Source organism: Panthera tigris, chromosome C1, assembly GCF_018350195.1.
Source record: "Panthera tigris isolate Pti1 chromosome C1, P.tigris_Pti1_mat1.1, whole genome shotgun sequence".
In the NCBI taxonomy this organism is placed as follows: Eukaryota; Metazoa; Chordata; class Mammalia; order Carnivora; family Felidae; genus Panthera; species Panthera tigris.
Window position 1 is genome coordinate 49,704,634 of NC_056667.1, and position 26,185 is coordinate 49,730,818.

General features: G+C 40.2%; 1 protein-coding gene across 21 annotated transcripts in view; it reads left to right on the forward strand.

The window, feature by feature from the left end:
- Positions 1–26,185, forward strand: part of NFIA (nuclear factor I A) — a 371,559-nt gene that overhangs the window by 188,273 nt on the left and 157,101 nt on the right. For 13 of the 21 annotated variants that reach the window (XM_042997406.1, XM_042997401.1, XM_042997402.1 and 10 more), the window contains one exon: positions 4,850–4,915. In XM_042997406.1, the coding sequence (XP_042853340.1) occupies positions 4,850–4,915 (66 nt within the window). Of the gene's footprint in view, positions 1–4,849; positions 4,921–6,945; positions 7,439–11,236; positions 11,784–22,344; positions 22,485–23,818; positions 24,403–26,185 lie in introns of those variants that run through there. The other 8 variants (XR_006221529.1, XR_006221531.1, XM_042997419.1 and 5 more) reach the window with 6 other exon arrangements.

Consider the following 26,185-nt stretch of genomic DNA (forward strand, 5'->3'; position numbering starts at 1 on the left):
AACTTCATTTTTAGCCAAAGCAGGTCAGGAGGTTGAAACTTAGGCTAAATTATTTTTCTATTTTTCTAGAATTTTCTAAATTCTAGAAACAGAATTTTACTCTCATGGTCCATCGACTTTTGTTGATATCATGTGAACTGGATAGGAATTATATTGGTTTGTTTCAGGGTGGGAAGGGTTCTTCACCACCGCAGGTCTGTTCTTCCTTTATCAACTGTTCACAGCAGTCCCTGGGATGTTGGTATACTCTTCAGGTGTTAGAAATAGGCAGATTTCTCTTAGCTTTATATTCTTTGCATGTGTGAAAAGGTCCTGTGTCGTCCATCGTTTCAGACTGTACACATTTCTGGGAGGCCTCCTAGGTGTCAGACACTGTCCTCCCCTCTTGTTATTCCGAGAAGCCTTTCGTGCAGTGTTGGCCAGGGGATCATAGGAGGTGATTGTCTGCAACTTCTAAACACTGGGCAAGATTTCCCACCCCCGAACCAGAGGGAAGTGCCTGTCTCTCTCTTGCCAGGTCCAACGAAGGGGAACGTCAAGCAGAAGTAAAGTCCTTTTCTGCCCTCCTTCCTCATTTTATGAGAGTCCCAGTCTCCTTTTAGGTGTGAATTTAGTATGTTTTTCAGTTGTTGGCAGCATCCCAGTGTTAGAAAGCTGAACGACAAGTTTATCTTATTCAAAATTCATCTCTTTATTTCAGCAGTTAGTGAATCCTTGGGCAGGCCAGGCACCCTTGGAAGGTACTGGGGATAAGACAAGAATAAGAAAGGAACTCTTTTCTTTCTTTTTTTTTTAATATTTATTTTTGGGAAAGCGCAAACAGGGGAGGGGCAGAGAGAGGGGGACAGAGGATCCCAAGCAGGCTCTGCACTGACAGGCTGACAGCAGTGAGCCCGATGTGGGGCTTGAACTCACGAACCACAAGGTCATGACCTGAGCTGAAGTCAGACACTCAACCGACTGAGCCACCCAGGTGCCCCAGAAAGGAACTCTTTTCTTAGGGAACCCAAATTCTCATAGGAGATCATTTAAGATCACCTTAGTATAACATAGTATAAAGCTTACCATAAGAGATGTATGTACAGTGAAAGGAGCGGAGAGGAGAAAGTTGGATGCTAAGTCGAGCACAGGGAAGATTTAGCAACATCCCACCTCTGCTCCGTGCCTAAAGAACATAAACTACACAGAAGTGAGATCTATATTTCTTTTTTCCTGCCCAGTTTTACCATACTGACATGTTTTTGTCATTCTTCCCCTTTCCAAAAGGAATGTTCTCTGGAAGTCCATGCTGAGGGGGAGCAGAACTGAGGTTGGGGCAGCTGAATAAGTGGATAAGTAGCAAATCCAGTACATGGCTTCTGTTCTTGCATTGCACAAGCTTATAGAAGCAGAGACTAATATGTAGGCATTAGGATTTATTTTATTCCTTTCCCCAGTGATTATATTGATAGTGAAATATCTTTGTCTGAGCACTCCAGCAATATAGCTGTAGGCGCCATAAAAATGCATAGATAGATGGCTACCAGTTCAATTAAGAGGTCTCAACCCAGCCTCCTATATGCAAACCCTGTCTATTTTAGGTTTAAGTTTCTGCTCATAAATTTTTTAAAAACCAGAAGAAACATTGCTTTTCAAGGTTAGGTTGAAGTCTGAGATTCCTTAAACAAAAAGCAAGTCTCTAGATGGGAAAAAAATTGATGACCCTAATGTACTTCCTTACAATAGCATTTCCAACTCCATCATTTAAACATACTTTAAATAATATTCTCTTCATTGTAATATACAGATCTTCTGGCTTTCAACCAGAGAACCAGAGGAAGTCACTGCCAGATATATGATAGAAGCTATGAGATAGGGCATCCAATTCCATGCTGTTGTATCTGTTTTCTGGGGCCTCCAATTATTTCTGGAGGTGGGAATCAACTGACCAAGTGAGAATTGTCCAAAAAAATAAGCTATAAAGCTAACCTAGGCTTCTGACAGGTCCCTACCAAGTATAAAAGAGAAATTAATTGTTAACCTTCATGAGAATGTTTTAATGTAAATGCTTACAAGAGAAATCTTTCATTTATATCAATTATGCACGGGTAGAAATTAATTTGTAATTTTGGTCATCTGGTTGGCTCCATACCTAGCAGCATCGGTGACCTTTTGCAATACCAGGGAAAGTGTCCATGCATCCTCCGCATAGAATAGCCCCGGGACTGGGTAGTTTTGTTCCTTGTTGGTTCAAAAAAGAAACGGCATGAAACAGCCTGTAGTAGGAAATAATTACAGAAATTTTTAGATCATTTACATTTCCTTGTAGATCTTTGGCTCTGCCTATCCCTTACCAGGATGCTGTGCTTTAGTGTGCTGTCCTCGGTGGATAACAGTGTCTCCAGCTTTCGAATAAAACTGGAGAAATTAAATTCCGTTTTCAGTTTGGCTAGATGCCTCCTCCAGTGTATGTATCTGAGCTTTCACAAGAGTGCTTCGGCCCCTTTCCGACCAACTCTCAGTCTTTTCTTGCCTCTTGGTCATTTGCTGTTTATTTGCTCCTTTTTCTGGGGCCTGAAATTTTAAACTTTCTTTGAACAGACCTACAGCCACCTTCTGTTGCCGTCCATGTTTTCTCTAATCATGTTATGTTTCTATAAAGATAGGATGGTGAACCAAATGTAAAAGAAAAGAGAACAAAGAAGTCCACTTCTCTATTATTAAAAAACATTTTTTTGATCTCTTTATCCTCCTTGTCTTAATAATAGTGGGTAAGTATCAGAGAAGTAATTGGCTCTTGCATATTTAAATTAATTGAGATGAAACATGTTTCTCTGTTTGTTCACGAGGTGATTCATTGTAAAGATACACCTAGAAGAATGTCGTTGGGCTAAGCTGTCATATGGAAAGTTAGATTTGCTAGTATTACTGCAACATAAATGTTCTGTTTGGCAGAATTTTATGGATCCTTTCTGGGATATGATCAAGAAGAATTTCAGCTTTCCCTAAAACAAAATTTAAGTTTTTTTTTTTAATTTAATTATGGATATTAATGATTTGAAATTTTCTAGGACAAAAATAATCAAAGTATGCCTTTCTCCTAAAACATGTTGAAATACTTCTCAGAATATTTAATTTGTAATTTTTAATGGCAAAATTGTAGGATCTTTCTTTAGAAAAAGAGAAGGTAGTCATGCCATATTTTTTAATTGTTTGCTGTAAAAGTAATAGTAATTTATGGAGTTAAAATTTCATATACGGTCCAACATAAATTTGCATTCCCAATTTTCAGTGCAGGCTCCATACTTAACTTGGGTGATCATTCTCTGGGATATCTGAAGCCTTTTTGACCTGTCATGCTTTTTTGTGTGTGTGTTCACCATGACAATTGTTACAAAGTGATGAAAGCAATCACTTGGCCAGACTTAAATAAAAACTCACATCTTCACATCTTTTTTTATTTGCACCTTTGGATCAACATAGGATTTTTGCTCTAGTCACCAGGTTAAGATCATCTGGAAACCTAAAGGTAGACATTTTCCTTATAGTACTTCCCTGTAATTAAAATCCTCATTTGCTTAAAAGCAGAGAGCCTTTCTAAAGTAATAAATTAGCATTTCTTGGCCTAGGATAACTAGGAATGCTACTTCTTTTTTGCAGTATCTCCAAGAAAGAGAATAGTAATGCTTTCAACGCTGTTGAAATAGAAGTGGTATTTTCAGTTTAATCATAGTTAAGTGTCATGACCTTTTGATCTTGCACTGAACTTCTTGCTGAAATGTGGTCAAACTTTAGACAGCCAATTCTAACCCTGTGAAGCCCAGGTAAAGTTAGTAGCCAAATTTTCCATAGATAGAGAGGTTTTTCTTTAAAAAAGGGGGGGGGGGTTGTTTGTTTTTAGATCATGTTATATACTGTTTCAAGTCTCAGAATATGTTTCACATTACAAAAGTTTACCCTGGAAATATTTTGCCTGATTTTTGTCTCCTCTCTCCAAGAAATGTCTAAGTATGTTTACTTCTGATTCTATGAAATTCCTTTGCTCTAACTGAATTTTATCTTTTTTAAAAATTAAATGTTATTTTAAAAAATTATCCCATTTAGAAATTAACTGAATTAATTATTTCGTTTGGAAAATAATTGTATTTTTTAAGTAAAAAATAAATGGAATTCAGTGAAGGTGTGCAAGAACCTGTTTTTACTAACAAGCCCTCTTAGGAGCTCCTGAAGGCATTGGTATGAGAGGAAAATGATACTTACAAAGCGGAGGAGGAAACGTGTAGCATTCAGGAAAGATGCCTTTGAGTTATCCTGCGATTTCAAGTAAATGCGCTAGAATATTAGGACTCTTGTATTTAATGGTGTTAGTCTGCATAGTCTGTTGCTAGAATACAGAGCTAAATATCAACAGAACTTGTTACTGTTGTTTGGGTTGCTTTTATATACCAGCTTCAAAATATGTTTTGACACTTTATTATGTTCTGAATCAAGCTTCAGATGTGTGTAATGAAGGATGAAGTCTTTATCAGACTCTAGTGTATAAATAATGGAGAAGAGCAGTTTGGAAGTGGCTTCTCTGTAAGAGGATGGTTTCTGAGGAGTTTCAAGTTATGATCTGGCGCAAGCCAAACGCCGCTGGAGGCGTACCCAGAATGGAGCGTCCTCTCTAAAGGCACGGGCTGCTGCTGTTGCTGCCTTCTTTTCCCTTTCTCCCCCTGCCCCCCACCTTTTGTTTTCATTCATCTTATCATTTCTATAACGTTCTCATTCCGACTTTACATGCTGAACTTTTTGAGAAAGTCTGGCACTTCTGATCCACTTTTCCCTCACAGACCCTGTAATTTTTGGCTGTGTTTTTTATGTTTTTCAGATTCAAGTCAATCTGAAAGTCCCAGCCAGCCAAGTGACGCTGACATTAAGGACCAGCCAGAAAACGGTAAGTGTAGTTGGGGACTCTAGCTGCTGCTGTTTTCAGAGTCCAACAGTAGCCAAGAGCCAACCGAGTACAAGGATTTGGGGTCTGCCTGATGGGCAGCTCACAGTAGGAACAACTCTGAGGAGTCAGGGAGTTCTCTGGATCATTCTGGCAGCCCCAAGCCTTCCTCCACCCTGCTCCCAAGCACCGTCAGGGTTCTCGTGAGAACCGGACTGTGAAAGGTGGGGTTGCTTTACCAAATCAGAATCTTCTACAGCACAAGTGAGGAGCCACAGTCTGTTGGTTTCATTTTAGTTCCTTCTGAGGTGGCAGATGCCCCGCGATCTTCTTCCCTGGTGATATAAGTCATTGACCAACAAATATTTTTGTAGCCTTTTCAGAGCTCAGCCCTTTCCTAAGTGCTTTCAGAAAATGATCTCTGCCTTTGAAGGATTTTCCACTTTAACTTGTCTGAAATAAAACAGTACATGGCAGCATTAAATTCCTAAATTGCAGAATTCTATAAATTTTCTGTTGCAGAAACCTGATTAACATAGAATGCACACACATTCTATACAAATGTGATCGTGTCCGGTAAAATACTAAATTTGTGGTATGTGCTCCAAGTACAAAACAGATGGTCATAGGTTGGAATTTAAGATTGAGTAAAACCATCGGTTTCAATAAAAGCTGAGAAGTGAACCGGCAGTGCCTATCATATAGGAAACGCTGTACTACGTACTTTTACAGATACCATCTCCTACAACTCCAAAGTGCTCTTCCTCAGTGATAATACTAAAGGCTGTAATGGGGAGGCTTGACCTTGAGGGGTCTGTGAAGGGCTTATGGCACTGGGCTTAAAAGCTCGGGCTGTGGCATCAGACCTGTGTTCAAATTCTGCCTCTTCTGTTTCTTACTTGTGTAATATTGAACAGGTTATGTAACCTCTCAGGGTGTATACTTTTCCCTCATCTTGAAAATAGTATGGTAAAAATAGATAATAATAGCCTACCTGTTGAAGAACTAAACGAGACATACATATTCATATAATTTACTAAAAATTGTTGGCTCTTCAATATTACTCATTATTTTTCTTGTCATTATCATCCTTACCGTACTTATTTTTCATCTACTTAGAATGAGCTCATTCCTCTGGTCTCTCTTTTGTTGTTCTGTACATTTTTCCCTGTTGATCTCCATCTGATCTTTTGGAACAGACAGGTAGACTGAATTCTGTCAGTATTATGCAGTGGAGGATTTTTACCACATTAGATATCCTCTCACTAATTTTATAGGATTTGTTTCATTTCACACGTGTGGTAAATTCCTTATATCATTGATGGATTCTAGCCTTAAATATGGACTATCTGACTATTTATTTTCCCTTCTCATTCTGGTGTTTTAGTGGTATTTTTCTTATCAAAGTTGTCTTTTCATAGCAAGCATTAAAAAAAAAAAAAGAGGGACCCCTGAAGTCTTGTTTTTAGTATCATAAATATCTCTATCTTATTTTTTGTTGACATTTTAAGGTGACATTAGCGTCATCATTTATTTCCACTGGACTTGTAGGTGATACCTTGAACGTTTCATTTCTCATAGATTATATTTCTGTATAATCTGCCTGAGATATTCACTTTATTCTCATTTCATTTTTTAAAAATTTGTGGGCCGTACGGGTCTGTGGTTGGTGTATGTAGGTCTGGCCGCCCCACTAGCAGGCCTGCGATTCATCTGTCTTCATAAAATGGCCGACAAGCTGTTCACATGCAAATATAAATTGAGAGCACGAGAGGCTGGCAATGCCTTTCTGGAGCTGCCTGCAATACTGATATTGTGCGCTTCCCATTCCAAAAAGCAACCAGGATTGAGCCTGGATTTTTCGGCCGAAGGCACAGAGCTATTAGCCAAGTTCACTTTTAACCCCAAATTGCTTGGTGCTACTTCAAGGATCCACAATACTATTTCGGGAGGATCGTATCTAAGTTCAAAGAAAGCATTGGTATCTAGAAGAGAAAGTAATAAGTTCCTATGTTTCAAATTTCTATTCATAGCAAAGAAAAAAGTCGAAGCTGCTTTGTCTTAGAGAACTCGACTGAAGCTTAGCCTAGAGGAAAATCAGCCTACTCAGTATCCTCTACCTGCCTTTTGTCAATCTCAGATGAAGTTATTGGAGGAAATGTGATTTTACCTCTTTTCTAAAGACACATAATCCCTAGAGGAAAATAAATGAAGAGTTGAGGACCAGGTATTTACATGCATTAGAGAACTTTCTAGTGTTGCTTTGACCAAGAGCGATATTTCTTTTTCATTACCTAGGCTATGGATGACAAGTTCCTGAAAGGTTTTCATTTGTTTCATTTTTGTTTTTAAAAAGGCAGCTCTCATAAATGTATCAACCAAATTCTAAGCACTTTGAGAATCTTGGTGGGTGAACAAGGGACAGACTCTCGTCTTCAAATAAAGCGGGAACACATTACTCCTTCTTTATGTATATATGCGAGGGGAAATAATATTCTTTTTATCCTAGCTCTTGAGGAGAAAGGTAATGGGAAACGAATGGTATTTTCCTAGTAAACCATGGAGAATGAATAGACAAATGGTAACATGCCGTTTCATCCAAAACCATAAACTAGGCCATGTAACTTTACCTAAAGTGGATGCAGCTGTTTCTTCCCTGTCCAACTAGTCTGGTTTTTCCTGTGGAATTTTTGCTTTCTTTTCTTGTACTCCCTTAAGACTCAACTGTAAAAGAAAACAAATCTTTGTCCAATTAGAGTATTAGATGGGAATTTTGAAGGAATTATTTGAAGCCCAGAGATAAAATATCAGAATCTCCGAAACTCAAAGTTGGTATAATATATAATGATTAAAAACTCTCCCTCTAGAGTCCGACACACCCGAATTCAGATGAAATCATGGCTACGTGACTTTGAATAAACTATTGCCCCAATATCCGTCTTCTTATCGGTAAAGTAAGAGTACTAAAACAACATACTTTGTATTAAAATAAGAATATGTACATGAAACAGCATCATGCTGGGTTCACAGTAAAGACTCAAAGAAAAGTAGCTATTACTACTTTTGGTTAAAGCTCATATCTGTATAGAGCATACATATCGGAGAGACCAGAAGCTCAGAGATTTGGAATGGAAGAGGGGTAGTGTCAGAAATAAACCAAGACTTTTAGAGGCATCCTTTGTAGGTACCTACTCTGTTCTGGAACGTCAGACATACATCTCCTTAAATCTGTCCGTAATTCCCACAGTGCCACATCTGTTTTATTATGTGGACTAATCCTCACATTTCTTCACCTCCAAGGAGTCGACTACCACAAAAGTGATTCAGAGTTGCTAGAACGTTCCGAATGAGCACTGCAAGAAAAGGTGATTCTGGAAAGAAGGGACCCCACCTAGATGGGTTTAATTTTAGCCGAGTTTTTTTCCTTGGCACAAACCAAATAGACTCTGTCTTATTAAAAACTCTAAGCTGATTAAGGGTCGGGTTCATGGCAAATTCCTTTTAAAACAATCTTGCACAGCATTGAACTTAGCAGGTACCTGGTATTTATTTGCTTCATGAATAGAATTAATAAATAGGTGAGTATGGTCTCATTATCCCCAAATATTTTGTGAGTGTCTGCTCACTGTTGATTTTACCAAGAGGTTTTTAAGGAAACAAATATCAAAAACAAACAAACCCAACAACTGGAGATACCAAAAATCTAATTTGGGTGTGGAGGAAGGTTGTACACAGACACATGGACATACATGCACAGACATGGCTGATAGTGCTAGGAAGGCCAAAGCCAGAAGCTATACTAATGTCCATAGCAGATCACCTCTGCCCCACTCACAGGAACAGGTGTGAGCAAAGATATGCAACACTATCATGTTAACTTATGCTTGCTTACCACAGGGAATGAATTCTGACAAAGTTCTCAGCTCAGACTGGAATTACACATTTAATTCTTTCACATATTACTGAAACCCCCTTTCTGGCTTTTCAAGAGAACCTGAAGGTTATAAGCCTTAATTGTTGGACTTTGACTTAGAGCATCTACTCAAACCACCTTTGTTTGTGAACTCCCATGAGGTACTTTGGCTACTGTTTAAAATATTTATGGGACAGAATATTTGAGATGACTGCTCGATATTTACAGGACCTGTGAACAGTCCTCTTGCATTCTGTGGTGCATCAGGTCGGTCCTTAATGAGGAAAAAGCTCACGTAATAACCCTCCTACTTAATTCAAGTCATGCTTCTGTGGGGCCACACTGAGTCCATGTCTGAGGGAATAGCATAGTTCAGCCTTGGCACTCTGAGAGCACCCTCCCCGCTGAGACTCTCTGTGAAAACACCCTTAACTAAAAAAAGAAAATGTGGGGTTCCCTTGCCAGAAAAAGAAAAGCTGTGTTCTCATGTTTTTTCCCCTCTTTACTCTCTCTCATCACCTGCACAGACTACTATTAATAACCTCATTTTAGTGGTTTTTAAAATGTGATATTTATAACAGGAAAGTGGAGTTGGTATTTGGATTATTTCCTTTAGGCTTAATCATGTTTGTTCTTCCTCATTTATCTGGTAGTCGCACATATGTTGGTGGCATAAACCCTCAGATGGGCCTTTGCAATCAGTGGAAAGCCATTAATCACGATGCTTGCCCCAGATTTTGAAAATTTCCAGCTCTACCTGCCAATTTGAAAATAACCCCGGGAGAATTGGTCGAGTGTGGCTTTCATGGTCACCACCTTCATTTGTGTCATTTCTGCCTTGTATCGCTACACTAGATATTATTCTGAATGTTTCTCGATGAGCAAGGACTATCCTCCAGCCATATCTCACTAGTTATCCATTAACTCATTTCTGTGAGAATTTTGAAGGTTTCAATAGTTTGGAAAGAGCTTCCAGAGCCACCGACTCCCTGACTGAAGATTTATGTATAGGATCCACTTTGTAATTTGGGGGGTGAGATAAGAGAACTGTGAATTTCTGTTTCTCTTGTGGACAAACATCCTTTTATCTGAGGGCATTCTCTTAAAAAATTGTAGGCCCAATACTTAACTTTTTTCACACCTCTTCAAATATGTAGTAGATATATTGCAATGTCATATTACAATATTAATGCATTGCGGAAAGTCACAATAAAATTCATAATTCCAAACTCTAAGAATTGTCTCTTGCTTACTGCTGGATGGACTGCTCGTTTTAGGAACTGTTTTGATTCATGTATCATTTTAGTTGGGTCATTTTAGGAGTTTTGGAGGCAGTGCAGCCTTATAATTTGCACTTTACTGGGAAAGCAGGAGCATTCTAGCACCATTGACTTGTAAATACAATTTATCAATATTTCATAATTTGCATGAGTTTCCTTTACAATTACCTAGCAGCAGTTATTCTCTGCAGTGTTCTTTCAAAAAAAAAAAAAAGAAAGAAAGAAAATGCTGCAGGGACAGACACAGTAGAGTGACCACCAGAATAGCAGCGATAACAGTAATGATCAATATTCGAAAATATGTAAAGGTCCCAACTTAGGGAGACATTAAAACCTAAATGCCTTCTGGTTTCCAGATCTGTGTAATTAAATTCTGACTGATGGGTTTTCGGCAATATGCTGGAGCTGGTCTCTCTTCTTTAAGAGCCCAGAGAACCAGAACTTGGTTTGATCTGAAAAATCAGTCCGAGCCCAGGTGAATTGTGCTCTCTTAAATATTGTTAGCAGATGTGACTCATCATTGTTTGCAGAGGCTCTTTAGAAATGCCTCCAGACAAAGGAAATTCTTGGATCTTGCCTCTTGAAAGATGAGGCACCAGGTGAGGCCGCAGGGTTTCCCCCGCGTGCATCCCGCAGTATAGAGAGGATGCTGAGTTGACCACAGGACCCAGTGCAGTAAAGGAGCTCTTTCAACGGGAAAACAGAGAGGAGATTTGTAGTCGTTCTAAAGAAGTAGTTTTACCTCACACGTTATGGCTATTTTATTGTCTACATACAGAGGATAGCTAGCTGAATAGACTTTAAGTGGTTGGCTAGGAGCCAAAATAGGGAGTGTTTTAGAGCCACGTTCCCTGACGTCTAAATTCTAAAATGGACTGGATGGGTGGTCTAGTTCTGACATCTTCCCTCCTCCACGCGCCCCCCCCCCCCAGTCCCTCACGCACAAATAGTTAACAGAGGAAAGAAGAAGTAAAGGGGTTTCTTTCTGGTCCTCGAATTTATTTGTGCCTGTAACTCTTGTCCCGGGAGAGACAGTCATTTGAGTGCCTAGTGGATGTAACATTTTAAGTAGAAAAGCATTTTTAAGTGTTGATTTATAATTTATATGGGATGGTGTCCCTCTGTCCATAGATCTTGACTCCAGAAATAGGAAGCAATACAATTCATGTAGTATTTGAATTGGGCTCAGAGAAGCGACCAAATGAGGAGCCGTCATCAAATCACAGTGTGGTAGAAGGTACACCTGGAGTGTGTCTGCAGCTCCCATCTGCTATTGTTCTGTTTTCCCTGTGATGTAAGCCTGAACAACTCTGGTAGGACCCTTTGACAAAGAAGGACTTTAGAAGGACCTACAGTGTACTTTTAATGGTCACTTTCGCATACCTCCCCGTGAGTTAAAAATCAGCACAGGGAAATATCAGGGAGACTGGTGTGGGTCAGGAATAGCGTATGAGCTTTTCCTTGCCACAAATAATAGGGTCTGATTTGACACTTGAGTGTGAATTTGTTGACTTAAAGCCTGTATATTATTTTTTGGAAGGAATTATCCATTTGTGGATAATATTAGAAAACTGACTGTAATATAAATAATTTATTTGGGGATTTGGAGTCACTAATCCAGATTGATTAGTTGTCTGCTACAAAAATTCATGTGGCCACAAGGATTTTTGGCACCTTTTCTCCCTACAGCTTCCTCGTTCTTTTTCTCTTCTTTAGGATTTACTCAGCTCCAGGCAACTCTGTTCCCTTGGCATTAGCTTGTCGTTAAGGAAATCTACTGGGATATCTCAAACAGAGGTGGGGGAAGGGGTAATATTTACTGCAGATTACTCTGCCCCATCTCTGTTGTTAACTTCTGTACTTGGTTGATTTGAACCTAGAGGGAACAAGGAAGTCTCATATGCCTTATCTGCAGGCATCGTATGGTGAATATCCCAAGACAGAAGTGTAAAGGATGTTGTGGCAAAGTAGGAATAGGCTTCCAACAGTCTCTCCATGAAGGAGAGTCTGTGTTTTCTTAGATCTCTGTAGGTATTTTGCAACCAGAGAGCTTCTCAGCAAGCAGCATTTGTAAACTCAAGAGAGGAGGAAGGAGAAGCCAAATCACAGCTGCTGAATAGGTCAGATTAGCAAAGGAGAGTTGGCCATTACAAGCCTGACACTGAGCATCTGCTAAAGGGAAATCAGTTGTCCAGGTCACTTAAAGACTTTGTGCCTCAGTCTTCTCATAAATGATTCAACAGAGAGTTATTAAGACTCTGCTGGGTCTGTTTGGACTATGGACTGGATCCACTGAGGGAATACAACAATGGATCAGACATCCTGTTCTTGAGGACTTGATAGTCTAGTAAGGGGAGAAGGACTTAATTCATCCATTCATTCAACAAACTTTTATCTAGTGCATCTTAAGAACCAGGCACTGCCATGAGCAAAACAGACAAAGCTTTATCTTTTGGTGGGAGGAGACAGATGATAAACCAGTATATATGTAATGTGCCCAGTGGTATTAAATATTATGAAGGGAAATAAGGCCCAATAAGGGGATAAACAGTGGAGAATATGGGTGCTATTTTACATAGTGTGGTCAGGGAAGGCTTTTCTAATCTGTTGACATTTGAGCTCAGACCTAAAGAAGGCAAAGAAGAGAGCTATGCAGACATTAGGGACTTTGATTCTAGGAAGAGAAAACAGTAAATGTGGAGGCTTTGAGGGATGCTGGGGGTACAATAAGGGGTCAGTGTGGCTTGAGGGACATGAATGAAGGAGAGAGCATTTGGAGATGGGAGTAGCAGGAAACCAAATTGTATCGGACCTTCTAGGCCAAGGAGAGGACTTGGCAAATCCTCGATAAGCTATGATATGCCCCACAGAGGAATGCACATACCAAATCCATTTATTTCTTGATATAGGAACTGTATCTTGAGCCCCTATGATAGGTTAGATACTTAATGTTTAGTGGTGGGCAGAGCAAGCATAGAGTCTAGTATGGAGCTGTAGACAAAGGCCTGATTTGTAACATTGCCAAAGAGAGACACTCTCTCATCTACCATGGCAACATCCTTTAGTATCCCCAAAGGTTTTTTCTTTATGCATGTAATACTAAAAGCTGAGTTACTTACATGGGATACTTGACTTCACATACTACCCACTCATGCAAACGATTCCTTTTTCATTTAATGGAAATCTAAATCTGTGGCTTCCAACTTATCCCTTATCTCCTGACACCATTTAGATCATAAGCCCCCAGGTCTCAAGTACATTTATCCTGAAGCTTCATTTTTCTCCCTAATAGTTACCAGATTTAGCAATAAAAATAGAAGACACCAAGTTAAATTTGAACTTCATATAAACAGTGAATAATTTTGTAGTATTACATGGGATATACTCATACAAAAAAAAAAATCTCTGTTTATCTAAAGTAACTCCTATATTTTGTCTGGCAACCAGTCCTAATTCTCCCCACGGTCCCATGGGCAGTAGTGACAGCAACATATGAAAAGGTTTGATTAGTCTGTGATGACCTCACTGATCACAAAGTGTCAACCCACGGGAATTTAACTCACTGAAAAATGAACCCTGGGAAGAGTACCACAAAGTTCTAATGAGTTGACTGCTTAAATTCCATTCCTCCTGCATCTGCTGGTACCTAGTCCAGTAGTTATCTTGGAACAATAAGCCTCTTGTAAGGCACAGTCAATAGGTACAGTATAAGAATTGAGAGCCATTGAATCTATGCAAGTAAATTTGTAAGTTTAATTAGTGGGATATCAATTGAGTAAGCCATTGGACAGTATGTGAGTCACTTCTTCAGAGCAAGTACGAAGGAAGTATATACTCTGTTACAAGATTTAGTTACCAGCAGATGATTTGCTTCCTGAAAGATGATGAAAGTAGAAAATCAGTCAAATAGTAAAGCACTGGGAAATTCCGCATTCAAAGATGAAGTAGAGAAAAGGCATTTCAAATAGACTTGAAAATAGAAGGTGCCATATTTTTTGTGTGCTGTGTGGGAAACAAAATATATATGTTTTCATTTGTAATTGAGGAGATGTGACAAAACTTATCAGAATATGTTACAAAAACGCAGTGTGATCTTTGAACCCTCCCATTAAAAAAAAAAAAAAAAAGAATAACGTTCACAGATTCAGGGAAAACAGTTTGGAAAGTTACGGTTAAACTCTGCTGGGCTTTAGAGCCAGAAAATGATAAAAAGAATGGTTTGGGTGATAATCATGATAATAGCTTACATTCATTGTGGACTTTCTGTGTGGTGTTTTGTTACTTTCTGCCTGGTGGTCTTCCAAGAAGACTGTGCCCTGATGGAATTATATGTGCAGGGATTTATTGGGGGTAAAGCCTATGAAATATAAGGAGAGAGAGCAAAAGTCAGCTGGGACAGCTTTTAGACCACTCTACTGACCTGATAACTGTGAAAGGAGATGGGGAAGGGAGGAGGATTGAATGGGAAGAATCTCACATAGCAGTAAGCTTCTAAGAAAGTTTTATATAGGCCAATGGAGAGTCTTTGAACCAAAGTTACTTGTTAGAAGAGTTCTGTGTCCCATAGAAATGGGGTATTCTCCCCCTTAGTCATTGTCTGGGAGCCTGGAGGAACGGTGACTTTTGAACAGAGGGGTGGTAGCTGGAGTTATCAGGCCATTAGGCTCCTTGCAGCAAGTGATCTGATGGCTCATTTTTATGGCCACCATGGCAAAATGTTATGCTAGGAGTTCTGTTATTCGTATTTAATTGTAATTAGCCACCCTACAGAGAGAGGTAGCATTGGTGTGCCCATTTTACATATGAGGAAACTAAGACACAAAGAATTTAAATAGTTTGCCCACAGTCAAGAAGGTGGAAAGTGTATTTAGGTATATTCTAACTCCAGAGTCTACTTGCGTATCCATTACGCTGTATTATAGAAAGAATGGTAACAACCTCCAGTTCCATAACTTATTGATTATGTAAATTTGGGCGAGCACTTTGAACTCTTGGACTTGTGTTTCCTCATTTGTAAGGTGGGATGTCATCACCTTCCCAGGAAGTGTGTTTTGGTCGCTGTTTTGTTTTGAGCTTAAACAATGTTAGTTCCTTTTCCTTCCTCATGTTTTTCTCTCATCTGGGATTGTCATCTCTTCCTTTATTCCTTATCTCATCCTCCCAGGTATCTGCCTCAGCCTTGCTGAGGCTCCCACAGGTTTAATTATGTCCTCAGAACTAACAGGACTGTTTCTGTGCAGATTATATGTATGAATGTATGTATGCACATGTAAAGTACCCAGAACTTGTAACGGTCCATAGTAGATACTCAATAAAGTGTAGCCCGCCTTCTCTTTCATCCACCTCATTGCCTCATGGACGTGAGCTATATGCCAGGTGGCAATCCAGAATACATTTTTTTTCTTGCTTTAGATATTTGGAGAGCAAAATTACGTTCTTATTTTTCTTACTAACATTCTTTACTTTTCCCCTACAATCTCAAGTGTTATGAGTATTTGATTCGTTAATAGATGGTTTAATTTTTTAATGTTTATTTATTTTTGAGAGACAGAGAGACAGAGCACAAGTGGGGGAGGGTCAGAGAGAGACAGAGACACAGAATCCGAAGCAGGCTCCAGGCTCTGAGCTGTCAGCACAGAGCTCTACGCAGGGCTCAAACCCACGGGCTGCGAGATCATGAGCTGAGCTTAACTGACTGAGCCACCCAGGCACCCCTTTAATGGATGGTTTTAAACAATGGACTCAATTTTCACTTGATTTTTCTGCTGGAGATGGAAAGTATAGAATGGGATGAGTTGTAAGGTATTTATAACAGATGCCATTATGTTTGTTGAATAGCATAAAACAATTATAATTTGCAATAAATTTGAAAGTATTTCAATGATACAAGGTGTTGGAATGTATTTATTGAAAATATAAAATGTTTATTGCCATTCCCCATTTTTTGTGCAGTACAGTTGAAACTTGCACCCTCATCCCTTTGATTTTAGATTTCTGAATTATTTAAAAGAATCGGTTAATTCTCCATTTCAAGTGAGGAAGACCAAGTTCATTAGGATATCTGATTCCTAGCATGTCCTACATTCACAGATCATGTTAACTCCATAGAGAGGTTTATCTTCTTTTAAAATTGCAAATGCTGCCCAAACTGAAAGCTTTTCCATTAAATGCATTCTTGCAGCTTTGGACTATAAGAAAGATCCTTAACGACAGAGAGGGAGACAATGAGGTACCTTGTTGTCAGAGCATCAGCCAGTTCTAAAAGTGGCAGTGTTCAGAATATGCATGTCCTTTGAGTTCTACTGGATTTGCAAATTGATGTCATGAAATACATATAAGTAAAACTCAGCACACACTAACACATTCTTTTGACCAGTGGTTGCCAACTGGTCGCTGAAGGGGCAAAAGAAAAATATTAAAAGAAATTATGCATCCCCCCCTCCCCGAAAAAGCTACGTGGGCTAAAGATTTTTGCTTTTGACTCTGTGAACACACTGGTTATCTTACAGAGATTTGTAATTTAGATTCACTTGATAAAAGGTGGGGAACAGATGAATTACCCATTATTTAATAAAGATGGCAAATTAAATACTTTGAGGAACAGGCTCCATGACAGGAAAATATTATAAGGTGTCCTTAGTGAAGAAAAGATACAGAAGTCTCAGTGAGAGACCAGTGGTTGAATAGTAGCCTTTAAGTTTCTCTTACAGAAGGAGAGGGAAGAAGAGAAAAGCAGGTGCCAGTAAGAGTCAGTGAACACTAGTTTTGCCCACAGGCTGCCCGTCGTCTCTGTACTATATTCCTCCATTCATTTTTACAGTGGATATTGTCAAATTCAGTTCTCCCTGAGCAGAATGGATAGTGAGGGTCAGGGCTAAAGGCAGCTCACAGGAGGAGACTGAGACAGCACTTTTCTACATACATTGATCAGGAAAACATACTTTTGGAGTACAAGATCCAAACAAAGTTTGGGTAGCCTAATCATACATGACTGTGTAGAATATTTGCGTTCTGGGCTTAGATCTCTCTCTGTATGGATTCTTTCTGTGATCGATAGGAGAGACAAGAAAATCAACCGTGGTTGAATAATATTGTGTACTAGAAACTTTAAACCGTTTGAGTATGTTCTCTTATCTTGGCATAATAAATCTAAGAGAGGACAAGAAAACTAAGGTTCAGGGATGTTGAGGCACAAGTACACGGTCAACAGCGAGTGAGTGTCAGGGGAAGTGCTGCTTCATCTTCTGAGGTCTGAGTCTCAGGTCTGAGTCTGAGACCAAACAGAGATAATGGAGAGTGAGGAGCTCCGAAATGTTTTGGAAGGCTTGACACCCAGCAACTATAATAATCTCAAATAATTTGTATTATAAGGTTTCTGATGCATTTTCTGTATGTCCTGTCCCCTCTGCCCCCAGGGAAATTACAAACCTGGGGTTAGGTAATGACAATGGTAATGACACACTTATGATGGCGGTAGCAATGGTGGTTAACTAGTTAAAACTAGACTATCTGCCTTTCTTTTAACTGAATCCTGGCACCTGGAAACAGGAATATGTCACAGTGTGTTGAAAGTGCAAACATTAAGAGTAGGTGTGCACCGGTCAGAGTGGCTGAAATGAACAAATCAGGAAACAACAGATGCTGGCGAGGATGTGGAGAAACGGGAACCGTCTTGCACTGTTGGTGGGAATGCAAACTGGTGCAGCCATTCTGGAAAACAGTGTGGAGGCTCCTCAAAAAATTAAAAGTAGAACTACCCTATGACCCAGCAATAGCACTGCTGGGAATTGACCCAAGGGATACAGGAGTGCTGAGGCAGAGGGGCACTTGGAGCCCAATGTTTATAGCAGCACTCGCAACAATAGCCAAATTATGGAAAGAGCCTACATGTCCATCAACTGATGAATGGATAAAGAAGATGTGGTTTATATATACAATGGAATATTACTTGGCAATGAGGAAGATTGAAATCATACCATTTGCGGCAGCGTGGATGGAACTGGAAGGTATTATGCTGAGTGAAATAAGTCAGGCAGAGAAAGACAGATACCATATGTTTTCACTCATGTGGATCTTGAGAAACCTAACAGAAGGCCATGGGGGAGGGGAAGGGGGAAAAATAGTTACAAACAGGGAGGGAGGAAAACCGTAAGAGACTCTTAAATACAGAGAACGAACTGAGGGTGGATGGGGGGTGTGGGGGAGAGGGGAAAATGGGTGATGGACATGGAGGAGGGCACTTGTTGGGATGAGCACTGGGTGTTGTATGTAAGCCAATTTGACAATAAATTATATTCATTAAAAAAAGGTGTGCAGAATTATTCTGCATTTTTCCAGGGATACCTTGTGTATTATGGGCAACACGTGACCATCTGACCTAGGTACCAAGCGAGGGAGATGGCATTACTAGTAACTAATTATTATGCAAAATAGATATTAATAGAAACCCCGTTGTTTTCTTTAGGTACCCCTAACATGTGTTTTGAGGAAACCACTGTTATAACTGTATATACTCCTTGAGGGCAGAAACTGACGTTTGTGTTGTTTTCTAAGTGCAGGGTCTGGCACTCAATAAATATATTTGGAGTGAGTGAATTAGTGAGTAAATGAGTGAACGATTAGATCTTGTCCTCAGGAGTTTAAAGTCTTTTTATTTTTTTATTTTTTTTGAGGTTTATTTATTTTTTGGCAGAGAGAGAGAGAGAGAGAGAGAGAGAGCGAGTGAGCGAGCATGAGCGGGGGAGGGGCAGAGAGAGAGGGAGACACAGAATCCGAAGCAGGCTCCAGGCTTCAGGCTTCAGGCTCTGAGCTGTCAGCACAGAGCCCGTTACGGGGCTCGAACTCTCAGACCGTGAGATCATGACCTGAGCTGAAGTCGGACGCTCAACCGACTGAGCCACCCAGGTGCCCCTAAAGTCTTTTTCAAAAAAATTGAGGTATATTTGACATTAACTTGTGTAAGTTTAATTGTATACAACATATTGATTTGATACATTCACATTGCAGTACGATTGCCATCATACCATTAGCTAACACATCTATTTCATTACATAATTACCATTTCTTCCAGTGTTGGGAGCGATTAAAATCTAGTGTCTAATAATGTTTATAATGCAGTTGTTTTCTATAATAACTGTACTGTGTGTTAGGTCTCTAGGACTTATTTATCTGCTAATTACAACTGTGCACCCTTAAACAGCATCTCTTCTGTTCCCCCGCCCCAGCAACCACCAATTTAGGATTTTAAAGCCTTTTAAGGGAAAAATAATACATAATTATAGGTAATTCCCTCTCCTTTCAATTCATCTTTGCCTTATCATACATGTATTAATATATGTGCTAGTCCTTGTGTTAGGCAATGGGGCTATAAAGATAAATGAAATGCAGAGGTAGCTCTCATTGGGTACATATTCTAGCAAGGAAGGCAGATATTTAAACATACGTTTGCCATCAAATGTGACTGTGCTCTCCTGAAGGTATTTGGATAGTGTTTGGGGCATGTGATGAAAGTAGGTACAAGTGATAAAATCCGTGCAGGAGGCAGCAATAGTTAGGTTTTAGGTTTTCATAGAAGAGATTTATTATATATTTAATCTAAACATTGAAATGTATGTAGGGGCGTCTGGGTGGCTCAGTCGGTTAAGCATCCGACTTCGGCTCAGGTCATGATCTCACAGTTCGTGAGTTCAAGCCCCGCGTCGGGCTCTGTGCTGACAGCTCAGAGCCTGGAGCCTGCTTCGGATTCTGTGTCTCCCTCTCTCCCTGCTCCTCCCCCATTCGTGCTCGTTCTCTCTCTCTCTCTCTCTCTCTCTCTCTCTAAAAAATAAACTTTAAAAATAATTTAAAAAATAATAAAAGAACACAAATGTATGTATATTCCCAGATGTTACCTAGGGTCTCCTTGCCCCTTTGAATAAGCTCAAAAGCCCCATTCCACACTCTAAATAGATAAATGTAACGCCTACTGCAGGATTTTTGCATATTTCTAAGAGGGCTTTCAGGCCCAAGTTCCCTTCCGGCTCTAGGTTCCTGCATTTGTTGGGTTAGGTTAAGTGACAGATCTTCTCCACAGCCACACCCTGCTTTCTTCCCTGTCCTGCACCCCACGTATCAGCCCCTTCCTCATACTTAATTCTGTACTGTGTACACATAGAAATTATGTAGGTAGTTAACTTTGGTGAAATTGTAGGGGAGCAGGGTTGGGGAGAGAGTACTTGGGTCATGTCTTAGAACACACAGACCACTTGACATTGATTTTAAACAGTTCTGTTCTTAAAAACCACTTAGGCCACTGTGCTGTGTCTGAGCCTCTTCTTGCTAAGTTCTAAATGCAGAGGAGTTGCACTGTCTCTTATTTCCTTGAATTTTGCAGATATATATTCTTGGGAGTCGGCTTTATCAGTGAAAAAAAGTACCACCGCTATATTTTCCTACTCAATGACTTCTAGCACTCTTGATTAATAAATGGGATTCACATTTTCTGCCTGCGTGAGAAGGAAAATACAAGGTCCTTGTTAAGCAAAAAGAACATTCAGCCCACCACGTAAGGCTCAGTTTGGCTAAGGCATCGTGTTTCCGAACAGTCTCTGATACACCAGTTGTATCCTGTTTAATTCTTGAGTGGTCTCCCTTGGAACAAAGCTTGCTGACTGACTGGCTGACAGATAGAAAGCATCCGTAAGGGAGAGATGGAGATGAAATTAAAATGTGACTTCTTTGGCATCCACCTTTCGAACCCAGGCCTTCCCCACTTTACTCTAATTCAATTTAGTAGATGTTGGATGGAAACTAATACAGTTAAAAAGAACTTCATGTAATCTCACTAACATTCTTAGAACATGATGCTCAAGGTTTTCTGGTCAAGGATATTTGCATTTGCATTTAGAGAATAGTTAGAGCCAGAATCCTGTGAATGTGAAAAGTCCTTGCTCTAAGGATGACATTTCCAAGCTGTCAAAATCTGATGTGCTCAAGGCTAAAACCGAAATTGCCTTTTATTCTGTAAATATTGAAAAAGAAGGCTTAGTGTGGCACCGGTGAATTTGCTAGCCAAGGTACTAGCCTGCCGGGTTGGAATCAGAGAAAAAAATCTATTTGTTGAGTTTAAATTGTTATAAAATTCAAGCCTGAGGGATGCAGTACGAAGGTATAAAGGGCAGACACAGTCCCACGTTCTCCTGTTGGCCCTTGGCCGCTTTGACACTATTTACTAGTGCAGTCTCATTTGGGGCATAAGCACATTACATGAATTTCTATTACTTGACTGTTCTTATCTCTAATTTCTTCATGTGTACTGTGAACTGCAGAAATATTCACACCAGATCTTCACATGTTATATTCACTCACTCAACCAACATTTATTTAGTAAATATCTGCTGTCTGCCAGACACTGTTCCAGGCATCAGTTACAGGACTTCTCTGGATGAAGAATTAAAGTGATATGCCTGACGCCTGGGTGGCTCAGTCGTTTAGGCGCCCGACTCCGGCTCAGGTCGTGATCTCACAGTCCGTGAGTTCGAGCTCCGCGTCGGGCTCTGTGCTGACAGCTCGGAGCCTGGAGCCTGCTTCGGATTCTGTGTCTCCCTCTCTCTGACCCTCCCGTTCATGCTCTGCCTCTCTCTGTCTCAAAAATAAGTAAACGTTAAAAAAAATTAAGAAAAATAAAATAAAGTGATGTGCCTGATATAACACATGGATTCATGGTAGAACTGAGACGCTTGGTGCCCATCCCCTTGTCCTGATTTCTTTCTACTCTACTTACATTATGCTGCTTTTCTTCGTCTTCCTGCCTCTCCCCCCAAAATAACCTGAAATTGGAACGTTACTTGAAAGGCTACTGAAATCATTCCCTTAATTTGCCAACGAGTTGTGAAGTTCATTTGGAAGTCATTTATTTAGAATTTTGAATTGAATTATTGCTGTTTTAATATCACAATTCTGTTTTGAGAGAGAGAGAGGGCACAAGTGAGCAAGGCGCAGAGAAAGGGAGACAGAGAGAGATGGAGAGAGAGAGAAGCAGGGCTCACCTGAAGTGGGACTCGAACTGACGAACCGTGAGATCATGACCTGAGCCAAAGTCAGATGCTTACCCGACTGAGCCACCCAGGAGCCCCTTTAGTATCACCATTTTTTGTGATTCTCAGAGTAGTGTCTGCAAAGGCCAACATTATTATAGATTATAAACGCCATGAAGGAAGGGCTATGTATCCTTTTTTACTTACTGTCTTTTTTTTCCTTAGCACAGTGCCTCCCATGTAGTATGTGTCGACAGTTATCTGTTGTAAATGCAGAATGAGATGAATCTCTCATGCCTTACAGTATCTCTGTTGCCTGGTGTAGTGTGTATGCAGTGTGAACTCTCCATAAAAGCCTGAAGCAGGTAAGATCATAAATGATGTCATCCATATTCAGTGGGCCTCTGCTTCGAGCATGAACTTCCCGACCCATCTTTGCCTAGGTTCAGTGCTTAGATGGCCAGTCAAGCAGCTTGCCGTTTTGCTTGCTGGATGGTGGTGGGGGCCTGTGATGCTGTCTGGAGCAGACACAGCAAGGTGGTTTTTGCAGCAAGGCATGAAACGTTTGCTGCCAGTCAGAAAGGAAAGGTTTTCCCTGGGTCTTGGCTGGGACTGGCAGGAATCCAGGCTGCACGTTTGACAGTCTTTCCCTTTCGCCGCCACCACCACTGCCATCCTCTGCCCGTGGCCATCCGCTTCCCTGAGCACAGCCCTCCAACAAAAAAATGGTGTGTGAGACACAACTGGGTGCAAATGGTCGAAGTGTGAGATAAATACATGTTATGTGGCAAAGCTGACTTTGACATGAAAAGAACTTCGTGCTGTAAGTGGTTGAGCAGAAGAAAGAGACGCAAGAATAAACAGAAGTGGGCTCTGTGTTAGCATTTCAGCAAGTACAGGTGTGAAAAGAAAGGCCAGCTCAAATTATTTTATCGAGTGACTTAGCCCATACCTTATGGAGAAGCATAAATGCAAGGCATGGTGTCTCTTTTGTGCATTCTCCTTTTCCATGATCTTGTAGGGTCCAGATAGTGGGTAAAATTTGAAGTAGTGATGAGTTTGATAACTTTTCTTACTGGAGGAACTGTTTTTTTTTGAAAGGAAGAGTACGGTCCTCTAATTTGAACGTTGACAGGTGCATGGGTAGAAGAGGGTTGAGAAACCTAGGCCAGAGCCTTGACTTTGTCCCTTGCTGGGCTGTGAAATGCTTTTAAAACATTCAGACCCGAACTTCCCCACTTACTGAATATACCTGACCTTGGGAAAGGTCCTTAACTCCTCTGTGCCTTAACTTCTTCATCTATGAAATGGGACTGCTGATTCTTGCCCTTCTTACTCCCAAGCATTCAGTCATTCAGTAAGGACATAACGAGATATCTGAAAGCACTTTTTAAGAAATCAAGCCATATAGGGGCGCCTGGGTGGCTCAGTCGGTTAAGCGTACAACTTCGGCTCAGGTCACAATCTCGCGGTCCGCGAGTTCGAGCCCTGCGTCGCGCTCTGGGCTGATGGCTCAGAGCCTGGAGCCTGCTTCCGATTCTGTGTTTCCCTCTCTCTCTGCCCCTCCCCCGTTCATGCTCTGTCTCTCTCTGTCTCAAAAATAAAAAACATTAAAAAATTTATTAAAAAAAAAAAAGAAAAAAAAAAAGAAATCAAGCCATATATAGAACACGCTATTGAAATAATATCAAATCATCAGGAATTCCTTCATTTCCAGCCCTGGTCTCCTGACACATGCTAGGAGACAAAATGAATACATTCCACATCTTTTTCTCGGACAACCTCACGGGACTCATTTTCAAGTGAGTATGGTGACAAAGCTATTGCATGGGAAATGGATGCTCCCCTCTTCTGGGCAGCATTTTACCATTTGGCCCACAGTTTCACCCCCATGCCCACAGAGTGGTAAGGGTACCTAAAGGTATTCTTTTCCACATTCACTGCTTTTACCCTTATTCTGAACTAACCTGGAATTCTAAAATTTTCGAAGGTAATTTTTAAAAATGTAAGCATCCAGAATTATCTCAAGCAGCCCAAATAAATAAATGAAACCCACAGTGTCTAATAATGATATTTCACTTAATCCAGAATACATTAAAACAATCGTTAGACTATGTTAGTATAGTAGTGTTTGACTTGATTCTTAAACTCCTTTGAGTCCCCAACCTTTTTTTCTCGTTTGCAGTAAATATATTCACTCCAGTGGCATTTAGATCCACTTTTAGTTGACTTTTATTTAAGCTTTTCTTTTTCTGGGACAGTCACCTCAGAGACCAAATAGGCTTGAACCCAGCGTGTATGTGGTTTTGGCGAATAGATACATTTCACCAGATGGTGAGGGCTATAGGAATACAGCAGTTTTTGGTAATTCTTATGTGTTTTTCGCCGTCTCAAAAGGAAATATTAGTGTCTTCTTTCTTAAGCCACTGGTCTGAAAGATCTGTCAAGCATAGAGTTTAAATCTTTAGCAAATTATGTCTAAGGTCTTAGAAAGAAGTTTTGAGCTCCTTTTGATTCCAACTTTTATCTCTGCTTTTGAGCCTCCATTTCTACTCACCAAACACTTGTGTTGTCAATACATCAAAGCTCATTTTAAAAAAGAAAAAGATAGTAAGTTTCATAGACAGAAAATGTCCAATATATATTGGGAGGGCTATGGTACATTTGCCTTTTCCTGCACTTTTCTGGTTGAACCAAGTTCTTTCACCTCCCCGTCTCAGAAAAGTCTTTGACTATGTCCACGTAGAGGTGCAACGAGACAGGCAAGATTCAGGCATTCCCGAGACCTTGTTTGTGCTTCGTGGTACCTACCGAATAGGCTATTTGTAATCTGACACATACGACATAAATTGGTGGAGAAGAGCCGTCTTCGTTAAATGGTTCATTCATTTCACTGGCCTGATGAAAGTTACGTGAACCACAATGAATCACAACAATTACCAGTTTAATTCGTTTTTTGCCCTGTATTCATTTAACAGGTTTGCTCTATAAATATAAGACCTGTAGATAAAAGGTTTCTCTACAAAAATCACTCTCTTTTCAAGATGTTTTCATTAGTTGGGATTCATTTAAGTGGGTTCTACGCTGCATACCATTAAAGGTGTGTGTAAATGTTTTTATTGGTTTCTTCCCTATCTTCCACTTTTATATTTCCCCTATCAGAGGCAATGCCATTAACCTTAGCAATGCTGAGTGTGATTGTCTTTCGATCAGCCCCATCATTGCAAACCACTGATCCATAGCTTACATTACTTAAACCACTGGTTCCTAAACAGAAAAATAGCCCCATTACCTTCCTTGGAATGGCGGTAGCCTGTCTGAAAAATCCTTTCAAAAAGAAGAGTGGGCAAAAATACTTGCTACCTCCTTTGGGAGTAGCCCTCTTTTTGATATAAATGTTGCAGTAGTAGGCCCTGAGTTTCCTATTTTAACTACGCATGAAACATTTATTGAGTGCCTGCTGTGTTCAGGGTGCTGTTTAGGGTACACGGATGCTACAAAGTTGGTTTTGGGTTCAGCCCTTTAAGAAATACACTCTTTTCTATGGGGAGGGGCATATATGTTCCTAATAATGACATAGGGTAAAGATGCTAAGTGCTCCCAGAAGGAAACAAAGTTCCCTGAGAAGGTAGAAAAGAGAATGCTTGCATTTTGACTTCAGGGACAGGGAATGGAAAGTTAGATTTCACCCCAGCAGAGAAGAGTGAGGAAGGTAGAGGAGGAAGCACATTCCACATCAGTAGAAATAGCCCCCAACGGCTCTGTGTGGCCCAAAGGTTTATGGTGAGGTGGAAAATAGCCAGGTAGTCTGGTATGACTTGTGCAAGGTGACGATGAGGGGTGATGAGAAGGCGTGGTGTCCACAATTGTGGCCTTCATGTTTCAGCCTTCCTTTTAGGTTCTCCTTGCAACATAAATCAGAGATGCTATCAGTTCACACACACTGGTGGATTTACTGTCATCAGAATTTAAGTCTTAATCCCACCCCGTTATTCAACCAGAGTGTTGGAAACGGCCTTGGATTAGGAACCCAGAAAATTGAGTTTCATTGCTGGCTCAGCCCTTA